This window comes from Mastigoproctus giganteus, chromosome 1 (genome assembly GCF_048544385.1).
Source record: "Mastigoproctus giganteus isolate SK-2022 chromosome 1, ASM4854438v1, whole genome shotgun sequence".
Classification (NCBI taxonomy): domain Eukaryota; kingdom Metazoa; phylum Arthropoda; class Arachnida; order Uropygi; family Thelyphonidae; genus Mastigoproctus; species Mastigoproctus giganteus.
The window spans coordinates 4561596-4588412 of record NC_143575.1 but is presented as its reverse complement, the minus strand read 5'-3'; the positions used below and the strand labels follow the sequence as shown (position 1 = coordinate 4588412).

General features: G+C 38.1%; 1 protein-coding gene across 1 annotated transcript in view; it reads right to left on the bottom strand.

Moving 5' to 3' along the window:
• Positions 1–26817, bottom strand: part of LOC150090504 (adenylate cyclase type 5-like) — a 238812-nt gene that overhangs the window by 76854 nt on the left and 135141 nt on the right. Inside the window, exons 8-10 of the mRNA XM_090378243.1 lie at positions 25843–25940; positions 10215–10299; positions 4442–4570 (exon numbers count right to left, since the gene is read on the bottom strand). Coding sequence (XP_090234369.1) covers positions 4442–4570; positions 10215–10299; positions 25843–25940 — 312 coding nt within the window. The remainder of the gene's footprint in view (positions 1–4441; positions 4571–10214; positions 10300–25842; positions 25941–26817) is intronic.

The window sequence follows — 26817 nt, the reverse complement described above, 5'->3', positions numbered from 1 at the left end:
ACTAATCTTGTTGCCCTTCCCTGTACTCGTTCCAGAAGCTCTACATCCTTCTTGAAATGAGGCCTCCAGACCTGTATACAGTACTCTAGGTGTGGCCTGACCATTGCCTTATACAAGGGAATAATCACCTCCTTATCCTTGCTAGAAAAATTCCTATATATCATTGACAATACACCATGAGCTACACTTGCAGCCCATCTGCACTGCTGAGAGAACTTTATATCTGCCTGCACAACCACCCCCAGGTCCCTTTCATTCTCTACCACTATCAGTGTAGTACCACAGAGTTGATACGTTGCTCTGGGGTTGCTGTTTCCCATATGTAGTACTTTACATTTGTCAATGTTAAACTTCATTTGCCACCTCTCAGCATATCTGCTCAACCTTTCCAGATCTTGTTGCAGCAGCATAGTGTCAGTAGTGTCCTTGACAACCCTGCCAACCTTCGTATCGTCTGCAGACTTGGACATTAAGCTTGATGTACCATCATCAATATCATTTATAAATACAGAAAACAATAATGGACCCAACACTGAACCTTGAGGGACTCCACTAATAACATTAATCCACGATGAGCAGTGTCCATTGATTACCACTGTCTGTCTTCTTCCCCTCAACCACCCATTTATCCATAGTAGCAATTTGTCTCCAATGCCACACTGCTCCAATTTGTGCAGCAGTCTTCCAAGTGCAACAGTATCAAAAGCCTTTCTAAGATCCAAATATATAATATCAAAGTTATTCCCTGCAGCCAGTTCTTTTGTGACTGCATCATAGTATCCAATCAAATTGGTCAGGCAAGACTTTCCCTTAACAAAACCATGCTGTGTCCGACCTATAACTAAAGTCTTGTCCAGATGATCCTGCAGTGCTTCTTTAACAAGTGCCTCCATTAATTTTCCTGGAACAGAAGTTTAACTCACAGGTCTATAATTACTTGTGTCAGCCTTTGATCCTCCTTTGTGAATTGCGGTCACATTTGCATATCTCCAGTCTATGGGTACCTCCCCTGTGTCCAAAAAAGCTCTGATAATTATGGCTAAGGGTTTGCTTACTTCCTTTGCTGCCTCCTTTAATATAACTGGATAGATCCCATCCACCCCAAGTGCCTTTTTTATGTTTATCCTCAACAATTTCTCCTCCACTTTCCTCTCAGTTATTACAAAATCATCTAGCTCACTGCCAGAGTTTACTTCACCTCTGGCATTCCCCTTCCTCAATAATTCCTCATGTGTGAATGTAGATGCAAAATACTCATTTAGTTTGTTAGCCGCCTGAGTAGGATCCTCAACTGTTGAACAATCAATATCCAGTGGACCAATTCGATTCATCCATTTCCTTCTAGAATTTACACAGGTAAAGAACTCTTTTCTGTTTTTCTTTGCATCCTTTGCCAAGGATTTCTCATAATCTGCCTTTGCCTGCCTAATCTCCTTTGTGACATGGTTACAGACCAACTTATATCTATCATAGACTTCCATGTCACCCATTAATTTATATGTATCCCATGCATTTTTCTTCTCTGCCATATGTCTCATTAGTTCATCTGACATCCATTTAGGCCTGAACCTTGAACAATATTTCTTAGTTGGTATGTAAAGCTTAGTAGCTTGGAAGATAAGTTCTTTGAATACTTCCCATTTTGAATTTGCTGTTGGTAACATCATCAGATGGTCCCACTGTATAGAATTTGAATACTGTCTCACACTATCATAGTCGCCTTTATGAAAGCAAAAACCCTTCCCTTTACCCCTGATTGTAGTTACCTCTTTGAGTAAATCCCACTTCAGCACACTGTAATCACTGCCACCTAGTGGTTCCTTTATCTGCAGATTCTTAATGCATGAAGAATCAGATCAAGAGTATTACTCCCTCTAGTTGCCTCCCAAACTTGCTGATGTAGAAAACAATCATCCAATAAATTCACAAAAGCCTTGCTAGTGTGTGAGTGACCAGCCCCCAAATTCCAATCAATATCTGCGAAATTAAAATCTCCAATTATAAGACTCTCTGATTTACTGGCCCACTCTATTTCCCTGTACAGTTTCTTATTATACTCATCAGAGTCATTAGGCCTATAGCACACTCTTACTCTCAATTTTGATCTCCCAATGCTTATGTCACACCAAACTGACTCGACACTGCACTGTCCAGCGATGTCCACTGGCTTCACTTCCTTGGATTTTATGTGTTTCTTAACTAATAGCAGAACCCCTCCTCCCTTCCTATCCTGTCTGTCCTTTCTGTACACATTGTACTCCTCAAATTCCAGTTCTGCATTCCTTATATCTGTGTGACACCACGTCTCTGATATCCTAACAAAATTTGCCTTTGATGTTTTGAGCAATACCTCAAATTCATCAAATTTATTTACCAAACTCCTAGCATTTGTGTACATGCAAGTATACATGCACCTGTTCCTATTCTTAGCTACCCTAACACACCCCATGTGTTTACTTGTACCGCAATGACTCCCAGCAGTCTCTGAAATACCCTGCATCTTATTTTCCAGGCTGCTGCTCATTCCAATAGAAGAAGTGCAAGAATCTCTTTCACCTCTGCCAGTGGCTACTGTTAATCTATTAGTCCTTGTATCCCCCCAAGCTAGCAGTTTTCCGACCCACCTAACACTGCCTCGATAGCATAAACAAATATTCTTGCACCCTTTCTATTTAAGTGTATCCCATCCCTGTAGAAGCAATCTCTCCTGTTAACAAGTACAGTCCAGGCTGGAAAAAATTCTACCCCTTGAGCCTTGCACAATCTTTCCAGGGCCGAATTGATCGACAAGGCTCTCAGCATATATACTCCCTCCTATCATGTCTGGGCAGAATTGCAGACACTTTCAAATTCAACCCTAATTCACGGCTTTTTTTTTAAACAGTGACCTGTACTTGTTAAGTAATTCCGCCGGTCTCCTACTCTTAATAGCATTAGTGCCAACGTGTACAACTATATCACCTTTTGTGCCCTTAAAAGATGATATCCGCTCTACAATGTCATCAACCTTTGCCCCTGGCAGATATACTCTGGTCCTGTTCCACCTATTCTTTTTACATATCATGTTCCTGTGGGAACAGCGCATTCTGCCTTGGGGGTTGCTGCTATGTTGCATGATGACCAAGTGCAAGCTCTGGCGTTGATGTGGGCAGCTGAGAGCTTGATGGGCCCTGCAATTTAGATCCTTCGAGGGCATCCACCCTGTCCTTCAAGCTCTCATATAGGCACATAACGCTCAGTTGTCGCCTGATTTCCTTACACCGCGCGCACACAAAAAGACATCCCCCATGGCAATATCATGTCCCGTACCCGATTGCTCCACAAACATCAAGCAAGCAGTGCATTTTAAAAGGCTGTGATTCAGAGGGCAACTGGCCCCCTTAGTTCTCCTCTGAGCCACAGCACTCCCATTAGCTTGAGCCTTTTGCTTTACTGCTCTGGTCTGAGTCATGATTTCGATTTAATTTCAATAGAATTTCAATTTCAGCACAAAATTATAACCCTAAACTTGTATCCCAACAGAGTTATAAAGCTATATATGTATTTCAGTATTGAGTATTATCTACGAGTTCCGTTTATATAACTTCCGTATCAAGTTATGTATTAATTAATTATGTTACGTCTCTAAAATCTTAAGTCGTTATATGTATTTAGTTAAAAAGTACAATCTAATTGACAATATTATATTATATACTATACTATAGTGCATAAGGGCTTAAAGCCTCAAGCTGTGAAAGAGATTAGACTATGTGTATTTTAGTGCAATTGCATCATTTATACACAGCTAAATATAGATTAGCAAATTTGCAATAGTGGCATCATTTAAGTTACATCTCATATTGTGAATACTTTCACGACGAGTTGCCATGACATTGCACTACTTCGAATAAGTAACGCTTCACCCGAAGGAGAAGACTATTGTTACTTATTCTCAGTGGATACCACCACCCAGACAGCACCGTTTCAGGGCTATTTGGTCCTTCTTCGGTGGGTGGGTAGGTACCCAAGTGATGTAATGATGGCAAAACAATTGTGACGGGAAAACACTTAGGTACCTACCCTCCCACCGAAGATGGCCAAATAGCTCTGAAACGGTGCCGTCTGGGTGGTGGTATCCACTGAGAATAAGTAACAACAGTCTTCTCCTTTGGGTGAAGCTTTACTTATTCGAAGTAGTGCAATGTCATGGCAACTTGTCGTGAAGGTATTCACAATATGATATGTAACTTAAACGATGCCGCTATTGCAAATTTGCTAATCTATATTTAGCTGTGTATAAATGATGCAATTGCACTAAAATACACATAATATGCTATACTAAGCTAACGCTATCTAGTTCAGGATATACCATTGTATCGTATAACAATGGCGGCAAGTTACGAACGGTAAATCTACAAGATAAAATAACATTAAAATAACAAGATAAAATTTAAATACCTACCAAGGGAACAATGGAGCATGTAAAAATAATAAGAAGTGTGACCACTGCTAACAGTTGGCTATACCTTCGGCTATTCACAATTTTGGATGCCAATTTCATGCAGGCACGAGGTAGAATCTCTTTGGCTGTCTTCAGAAGAGTAATATAATTAGCATTAGTGTTATGAATAGAAAAGCTACTTACATGTGTATTTCATTGAATATTATTAATACAGTTTAAAATTTGAACTAATAATTTAACAGCTCAAACTCGGTGAACATTTTAACCACTGAAAAAAAAAAAAAAAAAAAAAATTGTATTTGCATACATAATATGAATTATATAATCATATCTGTAATGTGGATTAATAAACTTGATATGCTACAATGTAATTCTGGAACATTTGGAGAAATAGCTAAAGGTCAATAATTATAATGTTAAAATTAAAATGTGAAATTTTTGATTATGAATTTCAAAAATTTTATAATCAAAAATTTCAAGAATACACACCAATATACCATTAAATATATATTTAATTTGTTTTCATTATTACAGAGACATATTTAGCATCTTCATTTGAAATTAGCTTAATGTTACACAAAATTTATTAATTTGCACATCACAGAGTGCAAATTCTTTCTAAAACTAAACCAGAATATTTATTAGGCTGTCTAAATTTGACTGAATTTCTAAAATTTATGGCTTACGGTATTATTATCTGTAATCATAAAGTGATCAGTATTTGAAACAGTATAGGCAGATTGATGCAAGGAAACTAAGCTTACAAAGAATCGGCCTAAAAAAGAATAAGAAAATAAAAAACAAATTAAATATCTTATTTAATTTAATTTTTCAGTACTACTCAGTATATGCCCTCTTTCTTCTAAAGCTTGCTTGACACTGATTCATATTCTTTTAGTCTAACTGTGAGCCTACTACCATTAATTTTTGCTTAAAATATCTATTTGGCTTATTTCCCTTTCTCCATGCCTATACTACCTTTCACGCCTTCATCTTTCTACTTGCCTATACTACCTTAAGTTTGTTTTGTTTACCTTTCATTGGGTTTTGTTACCCCAAGATTTTTCTTTACCCCTTGTATAATCGACTTATCATTGATTCTACTATTAATTAAAAATGTAACTAACAATATAAGAGAGCTGTGACTGACTGAAAAATAAAATTGCATATTTGCTCTGATTGTGAAAGTGCTCTGGTATAGTAGGTAGACATATACGAAGTTTATGCAACTGCTTTATTTCATACAGTTGTAAACTAACACCAAAGTTATTTAATTATAACCATCTATGAATTTTTATAGTTTAAACAGTACACTGGTTTTGCCACTTTTCACTCATGTTGAGAGATCTGGGTTCAAATCCTGAGGGGGGGGGGGTCACTGGCAGAATTTTTAGTCTTCAATAGTTAGCTGGTCTCAGTCAGGGGAAAGTAGGATTTTCTAAATTTATTGAGGAATATTTCAGCCTGAAAAACATGCAAATCAGCCCACAAATACATATTTGTATGCACAAAATGCAATATGTGTCTTAGATGCTAATGCACTATGTAAATAATAACATTCAGTTTTTCTCAAAAGGGTGCACTTTTTTCCAATCTCAACAGGTGCATCACTGTCATTGGATGTTTTCAAGAAGCTCAACACTCTCTCTCTCTCTCTTTTTTTTTTTTTTAAAGGTATGGTTCTGTATTTGGTGAATATGTTTCTACCCAGTGCAATAATTAGCATAACCTGTCAATTAACAATTGGCATAACTAATTAACAATTATACTAATTTTTAATTTGTTAAATAATAATTAGCTAAATAACAATATACATAACTAACCTGTTAATTCTTGAGGGAACTCATGGGGAACTAATTGTTAATTAGTTAAATAACAAGTTAAATAATGATTAGCTAAATAACAATATGCATAACTAACCTGTCAATTCTTGAGGGAACTCATAGGGGGGTTTTAGCTATATACATACATATATCTTAATACTAATGACATTAACTACACATAAATTGACAACTTTATTAACAAGTACAAGGTCATATTGAAAAATGTCATGAATTAGGACAAAATATAAATCAAACTCCCTCCCTCCATCCTATCATGCCTCAGTATGATTGCACCTGCAATTGTACTTAGGATTGACAGGAGCGATTTTATATGATGCTGGCCTTGTTAATTAATTCTAGGTTGAGAGTCTCTGCAAGGCTTTATTGTGGAAAGTTTTGTTTTTCTTTTTTTTAAATCAGTGTGGCTTGCCCTAGTTGGTGCAAGGAATTCATTTTGTGGGGATGACATATATATGAACTGAGGAGGTGTTTTGGTTCTTGATAATGTCATTGAAGGCACTCTGAGGCTTCAGAAAAATTACTAGTGGAAGCAGACAGAAAGACATAAATATGAAACTGGTTAATGACATGGTAAAGATAACACTTGAGGGTTCAAGTGGGAGACTTCTAGGGCACAAGAGCAAACTGTGGCACCAAATGATTGCACAGTCAAGTAACTGGATAACTACATGGTGTGGTAATAAAGTTCCCAGAATGGTGCAATAAAATAGAACATAAAGTGAATTCTAAAAGTTTCTGAAAAGAGCCAGTGAAGGCTTCCAAAGCAGTGATGTTCACTTTGGCAGTTACATTTTTCTTTATATTCTCAACGTCCTGAAATCTCTTTCCAATGATGGCAGTTTTCAGCTTGGAAAAGAGGAAAGTCTACTTGTGCCAGATCAGGAGAGTAGGATGGTTGATTAGTGCAATGCCACAATTCAACAGAAAGGTCTTCACAAGTGTGGAATGAGGGGGGGGTGACATGTTGTGCAACAAGAACCAGATGCCTTTCTCTCAAAATTGCAGACTGAAAAATGCACCTCAATATTCTTTGAAGCACCTGTACATAGAATGCACCACTGACTCTCTCTCTCTCTCTCTCTCTCTCTCTCTCTCTCTCTCTCTCATCAGGTACAAATTCCTTGTGAATTGCACAGTTTGTTGAAAAATATGATCAGCAATATCTTGATCTTGGACTTCCATAAACAAAACTTTTTGGCCCCTTTTTGAAGTCCACTTCATGCTCTTATGCTTCATCTCTGAGTTGTACTGAAACATCCAACACTCATCTCAAATGACAACACAGTCAATGAAATTAGAATTGTCTTGACAAGTCTCGATGAAGTTTTTACATGGTGACACTCTTCACTGATTTTGCTTATTCATGACGCTGTGCAGCACAAAATTTGCACAGACCTTCCTTTTCCTAAATCTTCATGAAAAATTTGATGAATTGTCTCTTTATTCATATCATATCCAACTCATAAGCCATTATTCTGAGGGTCAAACAAAGGTCTCTTGCCATAATTTTCAGAAGTTTTTCAACACTTTCCTCATTTTGAGAGGGTGATGGTTGCCTACTTCTTGGGTCATTGTGAAAATCCTCATGTCTGTCTTTGAACCACTTATACCTCTCAAACACAGTGGTATGACAAAGTTTCATCACTATAAACAGTTTTTAGCATTTTGTACGTTTCTGTTACAGATTTTCCTAGCTTAAAGTAAAAAACTTGATATTCATTCATTGTTATATTGCAAAATCGTGACATGGAATGTTAATGCTACTAACAAACCCCATTGTTACTTTCAACCTGTCACCTACTGTGCAATCTTTGTACCACTATCTGTTGGATGAAGTTTGAACTACAACATACCAGCTTGTTCTGTTTATTTTCAAACCCAATGAACATGAACACAACAACAACAACAGTGCAGAACTTTGTCACACTTAGTATGTGAGAGGATGTGACAAAACCAAAATGTACTACATGATAACAGCTTCAGTAATTAGAAGGGAATGTATCAAAGAAGTGAATAACAGTCAAATATAGACACTAAAGTGTTTATGTAGTTATGTTAGGGGGTATTCAAAAAAATGTATGGATGCATTTCATATCAAAATTTGCTATGATATTCATTTTGACTGGGCTTTTAACAAGAAGAACCAGGTTGTAATGCTATAACAAGACAAATGATGCATTTAATATACTGCATTAAAACTTAATTGCTAAAAATAGCAATTAAGTTTTAATGCAGTATATTAAATGCATAGTGCTGCATCTGAGCTACAATGTTCCCAAATTAAATTAGCAACTGGGGAGTAGAATACTACTGAAGATGAAAATAATCTGTGCATTATAATATAGTCCCACAGAAAATTCTTTGAACAGTGCAGTAAGGCTACTAGGACAATGTGTGAGGTACACACACATTGTCCTAGTACAATGTGTGTGGGGTACAGTCAATGATATATAGGCATTTTGCCAGTAGAGAGAAAGATGTAATTATCCACATCTCTGAATACTGTGCAGAGGTCAAGGAACCTCATTTAAAGATGAATTTTGACTTTCTTAAAAGGATACAGAGGAAGGCAACAAGATTATTTCTGGACAGAAAGGGCTATTTCTACAGGAGAGAGTACAGTTCTACAACATATGTGATCAGATCTCACTGACGTACTTAAGACATTAAAAAGGTTTCACAAACGTAATGCTGGGAGTACATATTTTCTCTTTATATGATAATGCAAATTATGGGATATTCATTTAAATTAAGGAAAATAATTACAGAGGGGACAAAAGAAAATTTATTTTTAATCAAACAGATTAAAACAATATAAGTGAAAAGGCCTATGTGCTCCAGATTCATTATATATATTATTACTATGTGACAGAGCAAAACGGAAAGAAAAGAAATAAGTTGCAGATAAAATATGTTTAATGTTAAAATATGTACAGGAAAGTAATACAAAGCTTTCGGACAGTATATTGCCTTTCACCAGTTTTGACCATTAATCTAAAAATCTAGAAATATAGAACCTATGTGTGTGTAATGGCAGTCATGTATGGTGTCCATCCCATTACTGAGGCAATCATCCGCATGGCTGACAAACATTGGCATTTACAATGTTCCCATGAGTCACAGCCACAAGCTTTGCCTTCTAACAGCTAATTGTTGCACACATGCAGTTCACCATACATGACTGCCATTACATACACATAGATTCTATATTTCTAGATTTTTAGATTAACGGTCAAAACTGATGAAGGGCCACATACTGTCCGAAAGCTCTGTATTACTTTTCTGTATGTATTTTAACATTGAACATATTTTATCTGCAACTTGTTATTTCTTTTCTTTCTGTTTTGCTCTGTGTCACGTAGTAATAATATATATAGATTAGAACAAGCTTCTCCTAGCCTTATAAGGTTTGACCACTTATGTTTTTTTTTTGGTAGTTGTTGGCGCATCGGCTTCTGTGGCCATAATGCACCTCCCAAGGTTTTTGCAGTACTTTGATCCAAGCCCGAGGCAGGATTCGAACCCGCGACCTTTGGGTTGCCAGGCAGGCACTTTACCCACCCGGCTAGCCCGGTCGGCACCACTTATGTACTCATAAATTTAAGATATTAAATAAAAACTTGGAGGAAGCAGAAAAACATGAAACCAGGGAGGAAAAGTTATTATTATATTTTATTTAATTAATTTTTTTTTGATGGCAATGATACATAAGCTTTGCTCTTTGCATTGTCCTATCATTCTTAATACTAATTTCTTGTCTTTTTCATACGTAAGCAAGTTAATTCCCCTCCACGTGTTTACATGTTTTATGTCAAAATTGCAAACAGGACTAGCTAAAAGAGTTTGATTTCAGTTGTATAATTAAAATATTCTCAATGAAACCAAATACTGAAACAATTAAACAAAAGTAAGTGTAATAACATGCTCACATGACTGCGTGGAGATTCTACCAACAGAATAACCACCATGATGACTACACCACCACCAAATTGTAGTACTAGCTGTATCCAGGTCCTGGAATAAAATTACCTTTAAAAATGATACACAAAAATTTTTACTTATAGAAATGACATAAAAATAAAAAAAAAACATTCAGAAGAATGTTTCAAAAGAATTCACATTTAGATATGTAGTGTTATGTGGTGATATAAAATGCTCAAAGAGTTATTACATGCATCAACATACATATTAATTTTTAACAATTCCATGAGTTCACATGACAAATGAAATCCATAAAATATTCAAATTACCAAACTTTACCACACAACCTAATTTTGTCATTTAGCACCAAAATTACTTATTAGTACTACTATTCTTTTAATATCATTCATATTTACTCAATTTCAGCAGCTGTTTCTCTTAACATGAATAGAATAATATTAATATATGCTGTCCGGTAACTGATATGTATACCACGTTAGGAGATCGACAGATGTGACAATACTCACTTCTGTGTTATGATACACCTTTTATTAGGATAGTCCCAAAAAAGTATTATTAACCAGCAAATCAAATTTCAGTCACTTATGCTGATCACTAATAGAGGAAGAATAAAAAATTAAAAAAAAAAAAGGCAACAACAGTTGTAAATATGGGATGCCGGTCCAGGATCACAATCCAGTAAGGTTTACTTTTCTTTCGCTATATAGAGTTGTTCTGTGGATGTAAGAGCTGTAAGCAGGAGTTGTTCTGTGGATGTAAGAACATCCACAGAACAACTCCTGCTTCCATAGTTTTAATCTTTCTGCAGAAGTGGTCATTTAAAAGAGTAAAAAACATTAAAGATTAATGCAATTTTTCCTGTCACAGACTAGAGAAGCATAGGCAAACCCGAACACACAGGTTAAAAGTGGCCTGCAATGAATTATTATTTGGTATGTTACATTTTAAAGAATATAAACACCCCACATGGGACAAATAATCAAAATAATTTGTGATGGAACACTAGAATTTCAATATCAATTTAAAAAAGAAACCCAGGTTTAATAGAAGATTCAAAAATATCAAAAAAGCTAAAAATCACACGTGTCAAAATGAAGAGTCAAATCAAGGTTGATTTAATATATTTAACCTTTTCGCCCAAAACCTGCATTGTTTAATAAATGAAATAAAATACTTAATCAAAATTGTGACAAATGATATAGAGAAAATACATAAATGCTATAGGGCATTTCAGAAGTAGGTACATGTCAGCATGTACCTACTTCTGAAATGCCCTATAGTACAAATTAATATATTAATTTAATATATTAATTTTTGCTATTAGCATTAGTAGCAGCACATGATGCAAGAAAGCAAGTTTATACAGTATCAGCCTAAAAAAAAAAAAAAACCCCTTCCCATTTCACTGATCCATTCATTCCAAATGTTTGTCTAGTTCTCCCTTAAATTTATTATTTAAGCTATCAACCTCCACAATAACAGATGAAAGTTTGTTCCAGCAATCAACTACCTGCTGGCTAAAGGCAAACTTCCACACATCTATTCTTGCTACAACTGTCTTACCTCAGTTTGAATATATGTCCCCTCAGGTTTGTAATCTGAGCAAGAGGAAGAATCCCATCAGCATTGAGCCTGCCCAATCCATTCAAGGCCTATTCACCTCAATCAGATCGCCTTTCTTCATAAGAGCACCCCTTTGCTCCCTTCACCAGCCTTGTTTCCCTTCTCTTTACTTGTTCTAGTAACTCTACATCCTTCTTAAAATGAGGCTTCTAGACCTGCATGCAGTACTCATGGTGCAGCCCGACCACTGCCTTATACAAGAGAATAATCACCTCCTTATCACTGCTCGCAAAATTCCTGTATATTATTGACAAGACTCCATGTCCTACTCTGGCACCCTGTCTGCACTGCTCAGAAAACTTCGTATCTAACTGCACAATTACAGCAAGGTCTCCTTCATTCTCCACTACCCTGAGTGTAACACCATATATTTGGTACATTTCTCTGGGGTTAATGCTACCCATATGCAGTACTTTATATTTTTCAATATTAAACTTCAATTGCCATTTTTCAGCCCATCTACCCAACTTTACCAGATCCTGTTGCAACAGTATACTGTCATTACTGTTATCAACAGTCTTGCCAACCTTTGTATCATCTGCAAACTTTGACATTAAGCTTGATATACCTTCATCAATATCATAGATAAATTTACAGTTGTTGTTGTTGTTATTTGGTTTTTAGGAGCATTAGCAACTAAGGCCATATTGCTCCGGGATATGCGGTGGTCATTCCCTGACCTTTCCGCGTCCTTCGTATTTGGTGGTGACGGGCTCGAACCCCGGTCTAATCAAGAAGCGTGTGCTACGCACTGCTGCTCCTTCCCACCTGGCTACGGAGGCGCCCATAAATTTACAGAACAACAATGGGCCCAACACCGAACACTGAGGGAAACCACTAATAACATTAGTCCATGTAGAGCAGTACCCATTGACCACCACTCTCTGTCTTCTCCCACTCAATCATCCTTTAATCCATTGTAGCAACTTGCCCTTAATGCAATACTACTCCAATTTGTACAGTAGTCTTCTATATGCAACATTTTCAAAAACTTTCCTGAAATCCAAGTATATGATATCAAAATAACTTTTTGCATCCAGTTCCTTTGTGACCATATCATAGTATGCAATCATATTGTTCAAACAAGACTTCCCCTTGACAAACCCGTGCTGTGTCTGAATTATTGCCGCAGTCTTGTTTAAATGATCCTGCAATGCTCCTTTAACCATATCATAGTATCCAATCAAATTGATGAATTTGAGGTGTTGCTCAAAACATCAAAGGCAGATATTGTTGGGATATCAGAGACGTGGTGTCACACAGATATAAGGAATTCCAGAACTGGAATTTGAGGAGTACAATATGTACAGAAAGGACAGACAGGATAGGAAGGGAGGAGGGATTATGCTATTAGTTAAGAAACACATAAAATCCAAGGAAGTGAAGCCAGTCGACATCGCTGGACAGTGCAGTGTCGAGTCAGTTTGGTGTGACATAAGCATTGGGAGATCAAAATTGAGAGTAGGAGTGTGCTATAGGCCTAATGACTGTGATGAGTATAATAAGAAACTGTACAGGGAAATAGTGGGCCAGTAAATCAGAGAGTCTTATAATGGGGGATTTTAATTTCCCAGATATTGACTGGAATTTGTGGGTTGGTCACTCATACACTAGCAAGGCTTTTGTGGATTTTTTGGATGATTGTTATCTACATCAGCATGTTCGGGAGACAAATAGAGGGAGTAATACTCTTGATCTGATTATCAGTAGTGATTCTTCATGCATTAAGAATCTGCAGATAAAGGAACCACTAGGTGGCAGTGATTACAGTGTGCTGAAGTGGGATTTACTCAAAGAGGTAACTACCATCAGAGGTAAAGGGAAGGGTTTTTGCTTTCGTAAAGGCGACTACGATGGTCTGAGACAGTATTTAAATTCTATACAGTGGGATCAACTGATGATGTTGCCAACAGCAAATTCAAAATGGGAAGCATTCAAAGAATTTATCTTGGAAGCTACTAGGCTTTACATACCAACTAAGAAATATTATTCAAGGTTTAGGCCTAAGTGGATGTCAGATGAACTAATGAGACATATGGCAGAGAAGAAAAATGCGTGGGATACATCTAAATTAATGGGTGACATGGAAGCCTATAATAGATATAAGCTGATCTGTAACCAAGTCACAAAGGAGATTAGACAGGCAAATGCAGATTATGAGAAATCCTTGGCAAAGGATGCAAAGAAAAACAGAAAAGAGTTCTTTACCTATGTAAATTCCAGAAGGAAATGGATGAATCAAATTGGTCCACTGGATATTGATTGGTCAACAGTTGAGGATCCTGCTCAGCTGGCTAACAAACTAAATGAGTATTTTGCATCTACATTCACACATGAGGAGTTATTGAGGAAGGGGAATGCCAGAGGTGAAGTAAACTCTGGCAGTGAGCTAGATGGTTTTGTAATAACTAAGAGGAAAGTGGAGGAGAAATTGTTAAGGATAAACATAAAAAAGACACCCGGGGTGGATGGGATCTATCCAGTTATATTAAAGGAGGCAGCAAAGGAAGTAAGCAAACCCTTAGCCATAATTATGAGAGCTTCTTGGACTCAGGGGAGGTACCCAAGGACTGGAGATGTGCAAATGTGACCGCAATTCACAAAGGAAGATCAAAGGCTGACACAAGTAATTATAGACCTGTGAGTTTGACTTCTGTTCGAGAAAAAGTATTGGAGGCACTGGTTAAAGAAGCACTGCAGTATCATCTAGACAAGACTTCAGTTATAGCTCGGACACAGCATGGTTTTGTTACGGGGAAGTCTTGCCTGACCAATCTGATTGGATACTATAATGCAGTCACAAAAGAATTGGATGCAGGGAATAACTTTGATATTATATATTTGGATCTTAGAAAGGCTTTTGATACTGTTGCACATGGAAGACTGCTGTACAAATTGGAGCAGTGTAGCATTGGAGGCAAATTGCTGCTATGGATAAAGGGATGGATGAGGGGGAGAAGACAGTGTGGTAATCAATGGACACTGCTCATCGTGGACTAATGTTATAGTGGAGTCCCTCAGGGTTCAGTGTTGGGTCCATTGTTGTTTTCTGAATTTATAAATGATATTGATGATGGTATATCAAGCTTAATGTTCAAGTTTGCAGACGATACAACGGTTGGCAGGGTTGTTATAGGTGGTAGATGACTTTCATCAACCAGTGAAATACCACCACTTTGCTTATTGGAGGCTTGAAGTGGTAAAATCCACGTTTAGTCTCTAGAGTAAAGTTTCCAGCATCCCCCACCCCCCATACTTCTCCTTCAACCCATGCACGGTACTAAGTACTATAGGTTTTGATACCTTTTGTGTTTGGGGTTTTCATATATAAAAAAAAAAAAAACACTACTTACGCTATGCTGCTGCAACAGGATCTGGAAAGGTTGAGCAGATGGGCTGAGAGGTGGCAAATGAAGGTTAACATTGACAAACGTAAAGTACTACATATGGGAAACAGTAACCCCAGAGCAACGTATCAACTCTGTGGTATTACACTGACAGTGGTAGATAATGAAAAGGACCTGGGGGTAATTGTGCAGGCAGATATGAGGTTTTCTGAGCAGTGCAGACGGGTGCAAGAGTAGATCATGGTGTCTTGTCAATGATATACAGGAATTTTTCTAGCAGGGTTAAGGAGGTGATTATTCCCTTGTATAAAGCAATGGTTAGGCCACACCTTGAGTACTGTATACAGGTCTGGTGGCCTCATTTCAAGAAGGATGTAGAGCTGCTGGAACGAGTACAGAGAAGGGCAACAAGATTAGTGAATGGAAAAAAGGGTTGCTCTTACGAAGAAACGCTTAAGGTTTGCAAATTATAGTGTCTGGAGACTAGGCACAGGCGAGGTGATCTCATAGAGCTCTATAAAGCTTTGAATGGTTTGAGCATGCTCAATGCCGATGGGATTCTTACTCTTACTCAGAATAATCAATGAGAGGACATAAATTCAAATTGAGGAAAGACAGTTGTAGGATAGATGTGTGGAAATTTGCCTTTAGCCAGCGGGTAGTTGGTTGCTGGAACAGACTTCCATCCCTTGTTGTGGAAGCTGATAGCCTAAATAAATTTAAGGCTCAGCTGGACAGGTATTTCGAACAAACGGATGGGTGAAAAGGAGGGGTTTTTTTTTTTTTTTTTTTTGGCTGATGCTGCATAAGTTTGCTTTCTTGCATCATATGCCAATGCCAAATTGGTCAGACAATACTTCTCCTTGACAAACCCGTGCTGTGTCTGAATTATTTCTACAGTCTTGTCTAAATGAATCTGCAATGCTTCTTTAACCAGTAACTTCATTATTTTCCCTGAAACAGAAGTGAAACTAACAGGTCTGTAATTACCTGTGTCACCCTTTGTGAATGGGAGATACATTTTCACATCTCCAGTCCATGGGAACTCTGGGTTATATAAAACCAAGTTATATAAAAGATAACAGTTAAGAATTTGGTGATCTAAGGAATTAGGTTGCCATGTCCAAATGTACAGGGTGCTCCAGTAACACTGGTCTGCCTCATATTGGCGTGATATTCATTTTTGAACAACTCCCACAGAATCATGCAAAGAATGAATTTTAGCCAAATCATTTCAGTTTGTGTTGCTCAACATACAGTCGGCATTTAGTGTTCATATGTGATAGGTGTGTGAGAGTATCGTCAAAAATACCATATTCTGTGCAAGAAAGGATTTGTATAGTGGAAGCCTATGTATCTACTGGCTCTTTTTAGGAAACACAAGAATTGTTTTCGGAGAAATTTCTGAGTACTATTCAATGCTTACTTGCAAAATGGTGGGCAACAGGTTCCGTTGTAAATGCCCTTAGAAACTGTCTAACCTCTGTTAGGATTCCAGAGGCAGTGTTGAACATTCAAAAGAAAATTTTAGCTAGCCCTAGAAAATTTATCAGGAAATGATTGCAACAAACTGGAGTGAAACCAACTTCTTGTTTTCGTGTACTTCATTACCTGAAGTTCATTATTTTTTTTTTTTTGATTTGGTAGTTGTTGGCGCATCGGCTTCTGTGGCCATATTGCACCTCACAAGGTTTTTGCAGTACTTTGATCCAAGCCCGAGGCGGGAATTGAACCCGCGACCTTTGGGTTGCCGGGCAGGTACTTTACCCACTCGGCTAGCCCGGTCGGCCACCTGAAGTTGAGACATGTGTCGCTATTACATGACGTGTGTCCCTATTGCATGACGTGTGTCCGAGAATTACTGTTGCCTGATGCAGCAAAACGTTTGAATTATTGTGAGTGGCTCCTTAACAAGATTGCAAACGGCAAACTCAACCCACTGCTTTATTTCATGAATGATGAGGCATGGTTTCATCTTTCTGATCATGTGAATTCTTGTAACACTCGATATCGGTGGGCTCGACATCACTGTTTTGCATCGGGTCACCTTGAATATGATGTCATTTCCAGCATCTCTTATAACCGTGTTTACATTCGGAGAGAATAAATAAAATTACTTTGACTGAGTTTTTTTTTTGTGTTTATCTAATTTTACCCCTGTCTAGATTTCTCTAATTATTTTGCCAGTGGCTGGGGCTGATTTTAAGTGAAACACCCTGTATAACAAGAAATACATATAAAAAAGTATAAAAGGGTAAATTTTAAATATGGCTAAGGAGATTTAAAGATTGTAAGTAATTAGAAATGGCTGGTACGTGGTCATTGTCAGATAACATCTGACTGAGCGTATAAGAGCAACTACTTTAACACGAGTAGTTGCTCTTGACATCTCAAAGACTTTCGATCGTGTTTGGCATAAAGGTCTTCTAAACAAGCTTCCATATCTTATGGTTTGCCAACTGTTTTTTGTAACCTGTTTTCCAGTTTTCTCTCTGATCGCTCACTGAGGGTGATGGTAGATGGCTCTCTGTCTTCTAACTTCTCCACTAATGCCGGTGTCCCCCAAGGTTCAGTTCTTTCCCCCATTCTTTTCCTCTTGTATATTAATGACCTTCTTCCATTGGCAAAACTATGGAAATCCTATCCATAGTTTTGCCAATGATAACACACTGCATTCCACTTTCCATCTTGAGAAACCTTACCCTGCTCAATCAGCTTCAATTTCTCGAATATCTGCTACCAATTCCTTAAATGCCTATATCCAGGTAATTCTCCAGTGGGGCAAAGACAATTAGTTGATTTCAATCCTTCTAAAACTCAGTCTTGTCTTATATCTCGCAAAAAGAATTCTTCTGCTCCTATGCTTATCTTTGGTGACACTCCGATTTCTAGGTAAAATGATATATCTCTTTTGGGAATTACCCTGACTTCTAATCTCTCTTGGCACAAGCACATTACAAATATTGCTTCCTCTGCATCTAAAAAACTTGGTTTTCTCTTTTGCTCTTGGCATTACTTTTCTTCCAAACAGCTGCTCACTCTGTATAAATCGCAAACCACCCTACGATGGAATATTGTTCCCACATCTGGGATGGTGTCCCCAAAACCTCTCTCAGGCTTCTTGATTCCATTCAGAAGAGGGCAGTTAGGTTAATTAATGATTCATCTCTAACAGAGTCTCTCCATTCGCTGTCTCATAGACGTACTGTTTCTGCTGCATGCCTCTTCTACAGATATTTCCATGGGCACTGTTCTTCTGAATTGGCTTCTATAATTCCCGCTCTCTCTTTCAAAACAGTCCGAACACGTGCCGCCACCAGCCAACATCCATTTACTGACCAACTTCAAACTCATAGAACCAACTTTTCATCTTCCTCATTTATTCCTTCAACTTTCATTTTCTGGAATAACCTTCCTTCATACGTATTTCCTGAAAATTACAGTCTACAGAAGTTCAAGTCCAATGTCAACAAATATCTTCTTTCGTCTTCTATAAGTCTTATTATATGTTAGTAGTAGTAGTAGTGGCATGTGATGCAAGAAAGCAAGTTTATGAGCGTATGAAGCATCAGCCAAAAAAAAAAAAAAAAAATATCACACCATTCCCTCCAAATGCCTGTCCAGTTCCTCCTTAAATTTATTCAACCTATCAACTTAAATTTATTTAGGCTATCAACTTCCACAACAAAAGATGGAAGTCTGTTCCACCAATCAACTACCTGCTGGCTAAAGGCAAACTTCCACACATCTATCCTACATCTCTATCCTCAATTTGAATTTATGCCCTCTCAGGTGATTATTCTGAGCAAGTGGAAGAATCCCATCAGCATTGGACATGCTCAAACCATTCAAGGCTTTATACACCACAATCGGATCACCTTTCAGGTGCCTAGTCTCCATACACTGTAATCTGCAAAACTTAAGCCTTTCTTTGTAAGAGCAACCCTTCGTTCCATTCACTAATCTTGTTGCCCTTCTCTGTACTCATTCCAATAGCTCTACATCCTTCTTAAAATGAGGCCCCCAGACCTGTGTACAGTACTCAAGATGTGGCCTGACCATTCCTTATACAAGGGGATAATCACCTCCTTATCCCTGCTAGAAAAATTAGCATTAGCATTAGTAGAGGCATTTGATGCAAGAAAGCAAGCTTATGCAGCATCAGCCAAAAAAAAAAAAAAAAAAAAACCACTTCCACTTGACCCCTCTGTTCATTCGAAATACCAGTCCAGCTGAGCCTTAAACTTATTTTGGCTATCAACTTCCACGAAAAGGGATGGAAATCTGTTCCAACAACCAACCACCCACTGGCTAAAGGCAAATTTCCGCACATCTGTCTTTCCTCAATTTGAATTTATGCCCTCTCAGGTGATTATTCTGAGCGAGAGGAAGAATCCTATCAGCATTGAGCATGCTCAAACCATTCAAGGCTTTATACACCTCTATCACATCACCTCACTGGTGCCTAGTCTGAAGACACTGTAATTTGCAAAACTTAAGCCTTTCTTCGTAAGAGCACCCCTTTGTTCCATTCACTAATCTTGTTGCCCTTCTCTGTACTCGTTCCAGCAGCTCTACATCCTTCTTGAAATGAGGCCTCCAGACCTGTATACAATACTCTAGGTGTGGCCTGACCATTGCCATATACAATGGAATAATCACCTCCTTATGCCTACTAGAAAAATTCCTATACTGTATATCATTGACAATACACACATGAGCTACTCTTGCAGCCAGTCTGCACTGCTCAGCGAACTTCATATCTGCCTGCACAACCACCCCCAGGTCCCTTTCATTCTCTACCACTGTCAGTGTAGTACCACAGAATTGATACGTTGCTCTGGGGTTGCTGTTTCCCACGTGTAGTACTTTACATATGTCAATGTTAAACTTCATTTGCCACCTCTCAGCCCATCTGCTCAACCATTCCGGATCCTGTCGCAGCAGCATAGTGTCAGTAGTGTCATTGACAACCCTGCCTACCTTTGTATCGTCTGCAAACTTCGACATTAAGCTTGATATACCATCATCAATATCATTTATAAATACAGAAAACAATAATGGACCCAACACTGAGCTCTGAGGGACTCCACTAATAACATTAGTCCACGATGAGCAGTGTCCATTGATTACCACTCTCTGTCTTCTCCCCCTCAGCCACCCCTTTATCCACAGCAGCAATTTGCCTCCAATGTCACACTGCTCCAATTTGTGCAGCAGTCTTCCATGTGCAACAGTTTCAAAAGCCTTTCTAAGATCCAAATATATAATATCAAAGTTATTCCCTGCATCCAGTTCTTTTGTGACTGCATCCCAGTATCCAATCAAATTGGTCAGGCAAGACTTCCCCTTAACAAAACCATGCTGTGTCCGAGCTATAACTGAAGTCTTTTCTAAATGATCCTGCAGTGCTTCTTTAACTAGTGCCTCCATTAATTTTCCTGGAAGAGAAGTTAAACTCACAGGTCTATAATTACTTGTGCCAGCCTTTGATCCTCCTTTGTGAATTGGGGTCACATTTGCACATCTCCAGTCTGTGGGTACCTCCCCTGAGTCCAAGGAAGCTCTCATAATTATGGGTAAGGGTTTGCTTACTTCCTCTGCTGCCTCCTTTAATATAACTGGATAGATCCCATCCACCCCGGGTGCCTTTCTTGTGTTTATCTTCAACAATTTCTCCTCCACTTTACTCTCAGTTATTACAAGATTCTCTAGCTTATTGCTAGAGTTGAATACACCTCTGGCATTCCCCTCGCTAAATAACTCCTCATGTGTGAATGTCGATGCAAAATATTCATTTAGTTTGTTAGGTACCTGAGCAGGATCATCAACAGTTGACCCGTCGATATCAAGTGGACCAATCTGATTCATCCCCTTCCTTCTAGAGTTTACATAAGTAAAGAACTCTTTGCTGTTTTTCTTTGCATCCCTTGCAAAGATTTCTCGTAATCTGCCTTCGCTTGCCGAACCTCCTTCGTAACTTGGTTACAGATCAACTTGTCTCTATCATAGGCTTCTGTGTCATGTGTTAATTTGTATGTATCCCATGCATGTTTCTTCTCTGCCATATGCCTCATTAGTTCATCTGACATCCATTTAGGCCTAAACCTTGAACAATATTTCTTAGTTGGTATGCAAAGCCTAGTAGCTTCCAAGATAAGTTCTTTGAATGCTTCCCATTTTGCATTTGCTGTTGGTAACATCATCAGTTGGTCCCAATGTATAGAATTTAAATACTGTCTCAGTCCATCGTAGTCGCCTTTACGAAAGCAATAACCCTTCCCTTTACCCCTAATGGTAGTTATCTCTTTGAGTAAATCCCACTTCAGCACACTGTGCTCACTGCCACCTAGTGGTTCGTTTATGTGCAGATTTTTAATGCATGAAGAATCACTGCTAATAATCAAATCAAGAGTATTTCTCCCTCTAGTTGACTCCCAAACATGCTGATGTAGAAAACAATCATCCAATAAATTCACAAAAGCCTTGCTAGTGTGTGAGTGACCAGCCCCCAAATTCCAATCAATATCTGCGAAATTAAAATCTCCCATTATAAGACTCTCTGATTTACTGGCCCACTCTATTTCTCTGTACAGTTTCTTATTATACTCATCAGAGTCATTAGCCGTATAGCACACTCCTACTCTGAATTTTGATCTCCCAATGCTTATGTCACACCAAACTGACTCGACACTGCACTGTCCAGTGATGTCCCCTGGCTTCACTTCCTTGGATTGTATGTATTTCTTAACTAATAGCATAACCCCTCCTCCCTTCCTATCCAGTCTATCCTTTCTGTAGATGTTGTACTCCCCAAATTCCAGTTCTGCATTCCTTATATCTGTGTGACACCACGTCTCTGATATCCCAACAATATCTGCCTTTGATGTTTTGAGCAATACCTCAAATTCATCAAATTTATTTACTAAACTCCTAGCATTGGTGTACACGCAAGTATACATGCACCTATTTCTATTCTTAGCTACACTAACACAACCCATGTGTTTACTTGTATCGCAATGACTCCCAGCAGTCTCTGAAATACCCTGCATCTTGTTTTTCAGGCTTCTGCTCATTCCAATAGAAGCAGTGCAAGAATCTCTTTCAGCTCTGCCAGTGGCTACTGTTAATCTATTCGTCTTTGTCTCCCCCCAAGCTATCAGTTTTCCGACCCACCTAACACTGCCTGCCTCGATAGCATCAGCAAATATTCTTGCACCCTTTCTATTTAAGTGTATCCCATCCCTGTAGAAGCAATCTCTCCTGTTAACAAGTACAGTCCAGGCTGAAAAAAATTCTACCCCTTGAGTCTTGCACAATCTTTCCAGGGCCGAATTGATCGACAAGGCTCTCATCATATACTCCCTCCTATCGTGTCTGGGCAGAATTGCAGACACTTTCAAATTCAACCCTATTTCACGGCTTTTTTTCAACAGTGACCTGTACTTGTTAAGTAATTCTGCCGGTCTCCTACTCTTGATATCATTAGTGCCAACGTGTACAACTATATCACCTTTTGTGCCCTTAAAAGATGATATCTGCTCTACAACGTCATCAACCTTTGCCCCTGGCAGACATACCCTGGTCCTTTTCCACCTATCCTTTTTACAAAGCATGTTCCCTGTTTCCCCTGACAATAGAGTCACCAACAACTACTAGTTCCTTTGGGACCAGCGCATTCTGCCTTGGGGGTTGCCGCTGTGTTGAGCGATGACCAAGTGCAAGCTCTGGCATTGATGTGGGCAGCTCAGAGCTTGATGGGTCCCACAATTTAGTTCCTTCGAGGGCATCCACCCTGTCCTTCAAGCTCTCATATAGGCCCATAAGAACGCTGAGTTGTTGCCTGATTTCGATACTCTCCTTGCATCGCGCGCGCACACACAAAGACACCCCCCATGGCAATATCATGTCCCGTACCTGATTGCTCAAAGATCATGCAAGCTGTGCATTTTAAAAGGCTGTGATTCAGAAGGCAACTGCCCCCCTCAGTTCTATTCTGAGCCACAGCACTTCCATTAGCTTGAGCCTTTTGTTTTGCTGCTCTGGTCTGAGTCATGATTTCTTTTAATTTAAATAAAATTTCAATTTCAGTTTATAACCCTAACTTATCACCCAACACAGTTATAACGGAATATATATTTTTTAGTGTCAAGTATTAATTATCTCCGAGTTCCCTTTATATAACTTCCGTATCAGTTATGTATTAATTAATTATGTTATGTTTGTAATCTAAGTCGGTATATGTATTTAGTTAAAAGTACAATTTAAATGCGAACGAAGTTCAACAAGTTTAATAGATTTTACCGATCACTGAAAATATTATAACCTATACTATACTAACGCTATCTAGGTTCGGTATATAACGATCGTATGACAAAGACAAAGGCGGGAAGTTGCGAACGGTAAATCTATGGACACTTAAGTATTAATTAACTTTCAAATCTCGCTGTCTCAATTCAGAATAAACTAATGATCCTTACTAGGTCTATAATCTACTTTCAAAAAATAATTTGATGTAAAAAATATTCAATAAGCGGATAAATATGGCTAAAAAACTTCTCGTTCAGCAGAGTTGTGACTTGCTGCACGTGGATACCCTTACCGATACTTTTATGCAATTGCAAGGCTGAGTAAAGAATAAATACACCAAATTAATCAGAAAATCACAAAATAATGCTATACTACTAAATTTAAATCAAAAGTTTTAGAAAAACAATAATTTCAAATCAATAAGAAAAATCCACTTAGCGGCTTTGAACATGTCTGGCCCCTACTAGCCTCGTCAGCAGACCTCTAATGTTCTAATACTTCTCGTGTTTGGGGTTTACATAAAAAAAAAAAAATAAAAAAAATAAGGCTCACTCAGATGGCTAAAAGCAGTAAAATATAAAACATGTGTGGACACTCAGATAAATATGTTGTATGGTTAAAAAGATATCGTGGTGCTCACACATAGGGGAGCCATCCGCCCTCGGCAAGAATGAATGCATAAGATGACTGTGTCCCTATGCAGAGATGAGTAAGAACAATTCTTCTCTACGGTTCCTGTACAGACCAGACTGCCAGAGTTTGATTACAGGCTTTATCTGATACAAGTTATTTGTAACCTGCCTATGCAATACATTACTCTCCCACTGGAAGAGTAATGTATTGCACATTACTTTACTTGAACTCTAGTTTGTATAGGGGACTAACAGGTTACGGTTGTTCTAGAGTTGGAGTGACCTGGCTGCAGTGCCAGTCAGTTCATTACCCCTGATCCCAATGTGGCTTCAGATCAAGCAGATTTGGATGTCAAATGAAGATTCAGAAGGAGAAAATCTACTGGATCCGGGTCAGGAATGGGTCCGGTTGATATCTCATCCTCAATAAAGCCTGCAGTATACATAATGAGTCTGTATACACCATGCACCTTTGGTAATTGTAGATTTTAATGTAGCCAAAGGCTAACAGCAGAATTATTGGTAAACAGAATTTGAAGTGATGGCCTTTCCCCCATTATTAATGGAGAAGTATTCGGGCATGCTAGGGTGCTGGTGATTGTCTTGATGACTCAGCCACATTGTCTACTGTGATGTCAATTAGTATTAGCAAATCTTAGATATGAATCCCAAAGGGACAGTCGGCAGTGTTAATGGCTGTTATAGAGGTTTTTCCAATGTGGCTCAAAAACTGATGTCCAAGTGAGATTGTTTGGCAGGGATTTGAGTTTAAAGGTGTACTGTAATGACAACTGCTTTCATTGAAGAAACAAACGTGGTTCAACTGCTTTGACATATAGATTCTGGACAGGTATCTCTTTCAGCCCAGTTGCCATTGTAGTAGTAAAAAGTGCACCATAATGGTCTTTCCCTGATTGTCATTTTTTCCAGCTTGACCCAAAAATTTTTTTTTTTTTTATGGAAATACAGATTATGGGAAGGCCTAGTCAATAATGCACTGCTTTAGGTAGAAAACCCAAGTCCAACCTTGACTGTCGGACCCAAACACTGTGCAATGTAACTCAATACTCCATAGGTCCTCTTTCCAACATTCCACAATCCATGAACAATGGCTAATGCACCACTCCAAATGACATTTGGCATTTGTTGGTAGGATTTTCAGGTGGTAGTTTTCTTATAAAATCCAAAGCCATGTACTCCCTACAGATAATACTCATTTATGGAGAGTCCTATTAACAACTAAAGCTCTGAAGTCAAGTTTTCTTGGGATATCTTCAGGTATGATACAACCACTCTTAAGGATTCACCAATCCCATCCATAAATTTTCTTGGAAAAACAGATCGCAATTAAACTGGTGCCATCACCTGGTTTTCCATATTATTAAAACACTGACTGCTGTTGATATTAGAATGCTCAAGCAGACCATCAGCTGAAGAATGTAATCATACCCCCCTCTCTCTCTCTCTCTCTCTCTCTCTCTCTCTCTCTCTCTCTCTGGAATGATGTAAGCTGCATATTGTGAATCATACTGACTGCTAGTGCCATTTCTAGTGTTTCTTGCATACTTCTGAACTCATTCCTTATCTGCATATATTATTATTCACTACATTTGGAGGAGGGTCTGAATAATTTTGAGAAGCATATACAATATATATATATATTTATTAATAATAATATATTAATAATAAATCAAATAACTTACACTGGAAGAATAATAAGCTGAATGATAATAACAAACAGTAATATCAAGCCAGCACAGATAAAATATGTAGCAAGCATTTGATCGCCTCCTTTCATGTACTGAAAAGAAAGAAAGAAAGAAAAAAAAGATAAACAATTAGTCAACCAATTCCTTAAAGGGCAGACTTATTTTCCATTCAATATACTTTTATATGTATGAGGGCTAGTCAATGAGGTCAGTAAGGGTTCACGAATGACATAGTTCATTAAATCTGAGCAAAATTATTGGAAAACCTTCTTAGTCTACCTACTAAAGCACTTGCTAAAAACAGTCTGCCATCATTGGCAAAGACAGCTAATGCCATCAAGTGCTCCTTAAATAGTGAGTACTCGAGCATGATAAAAATTGCAATCCAGGGACATTTACCTAGATTGAGTAATGGAATACTGAATGATACACAATATGATTATATTAAGGGAAAATCATGCTTATCTTACCTAATTAGCTATTTTAACAGTTACTCGTGAGCTGTATGTAGAAAATTTCAACATTGCTTATTTGGATTTTAGAAAGGTGTGACTCAATCCCCTCTAACATCTTGTTAAAATCCCTTGCTAACATCTTGTCAGAAGTGGGATCCCCTACAATCAGTACTGGGATCCCTGTTGTTTCTGATTTTAACAAATCATATTGAGACAGAGGGATAGAGGGTGTGATATCAAAATTCACAGATTATGCGAAGATTAGAAAAGTGGTTAATGATCAGCACTAAGCAATGCTCCTTTCAGGATGACATGCTTAAAGGATGGTTAGAAAATTTGCTGCATGTTTTAATGCAGCAAAATGCAAAGTCTTACACCTGGAGGAAAGCAACCCAAAATAACTTACACACTAGGTGGGATTGAATTAAAAACAGCAGAAGAAGAAAGGGACTTGGAAGTTAGAAAATGGTAGAACATTAAGATTTCTGGGCAGTGTAGATAAGCAGTAAGGAAG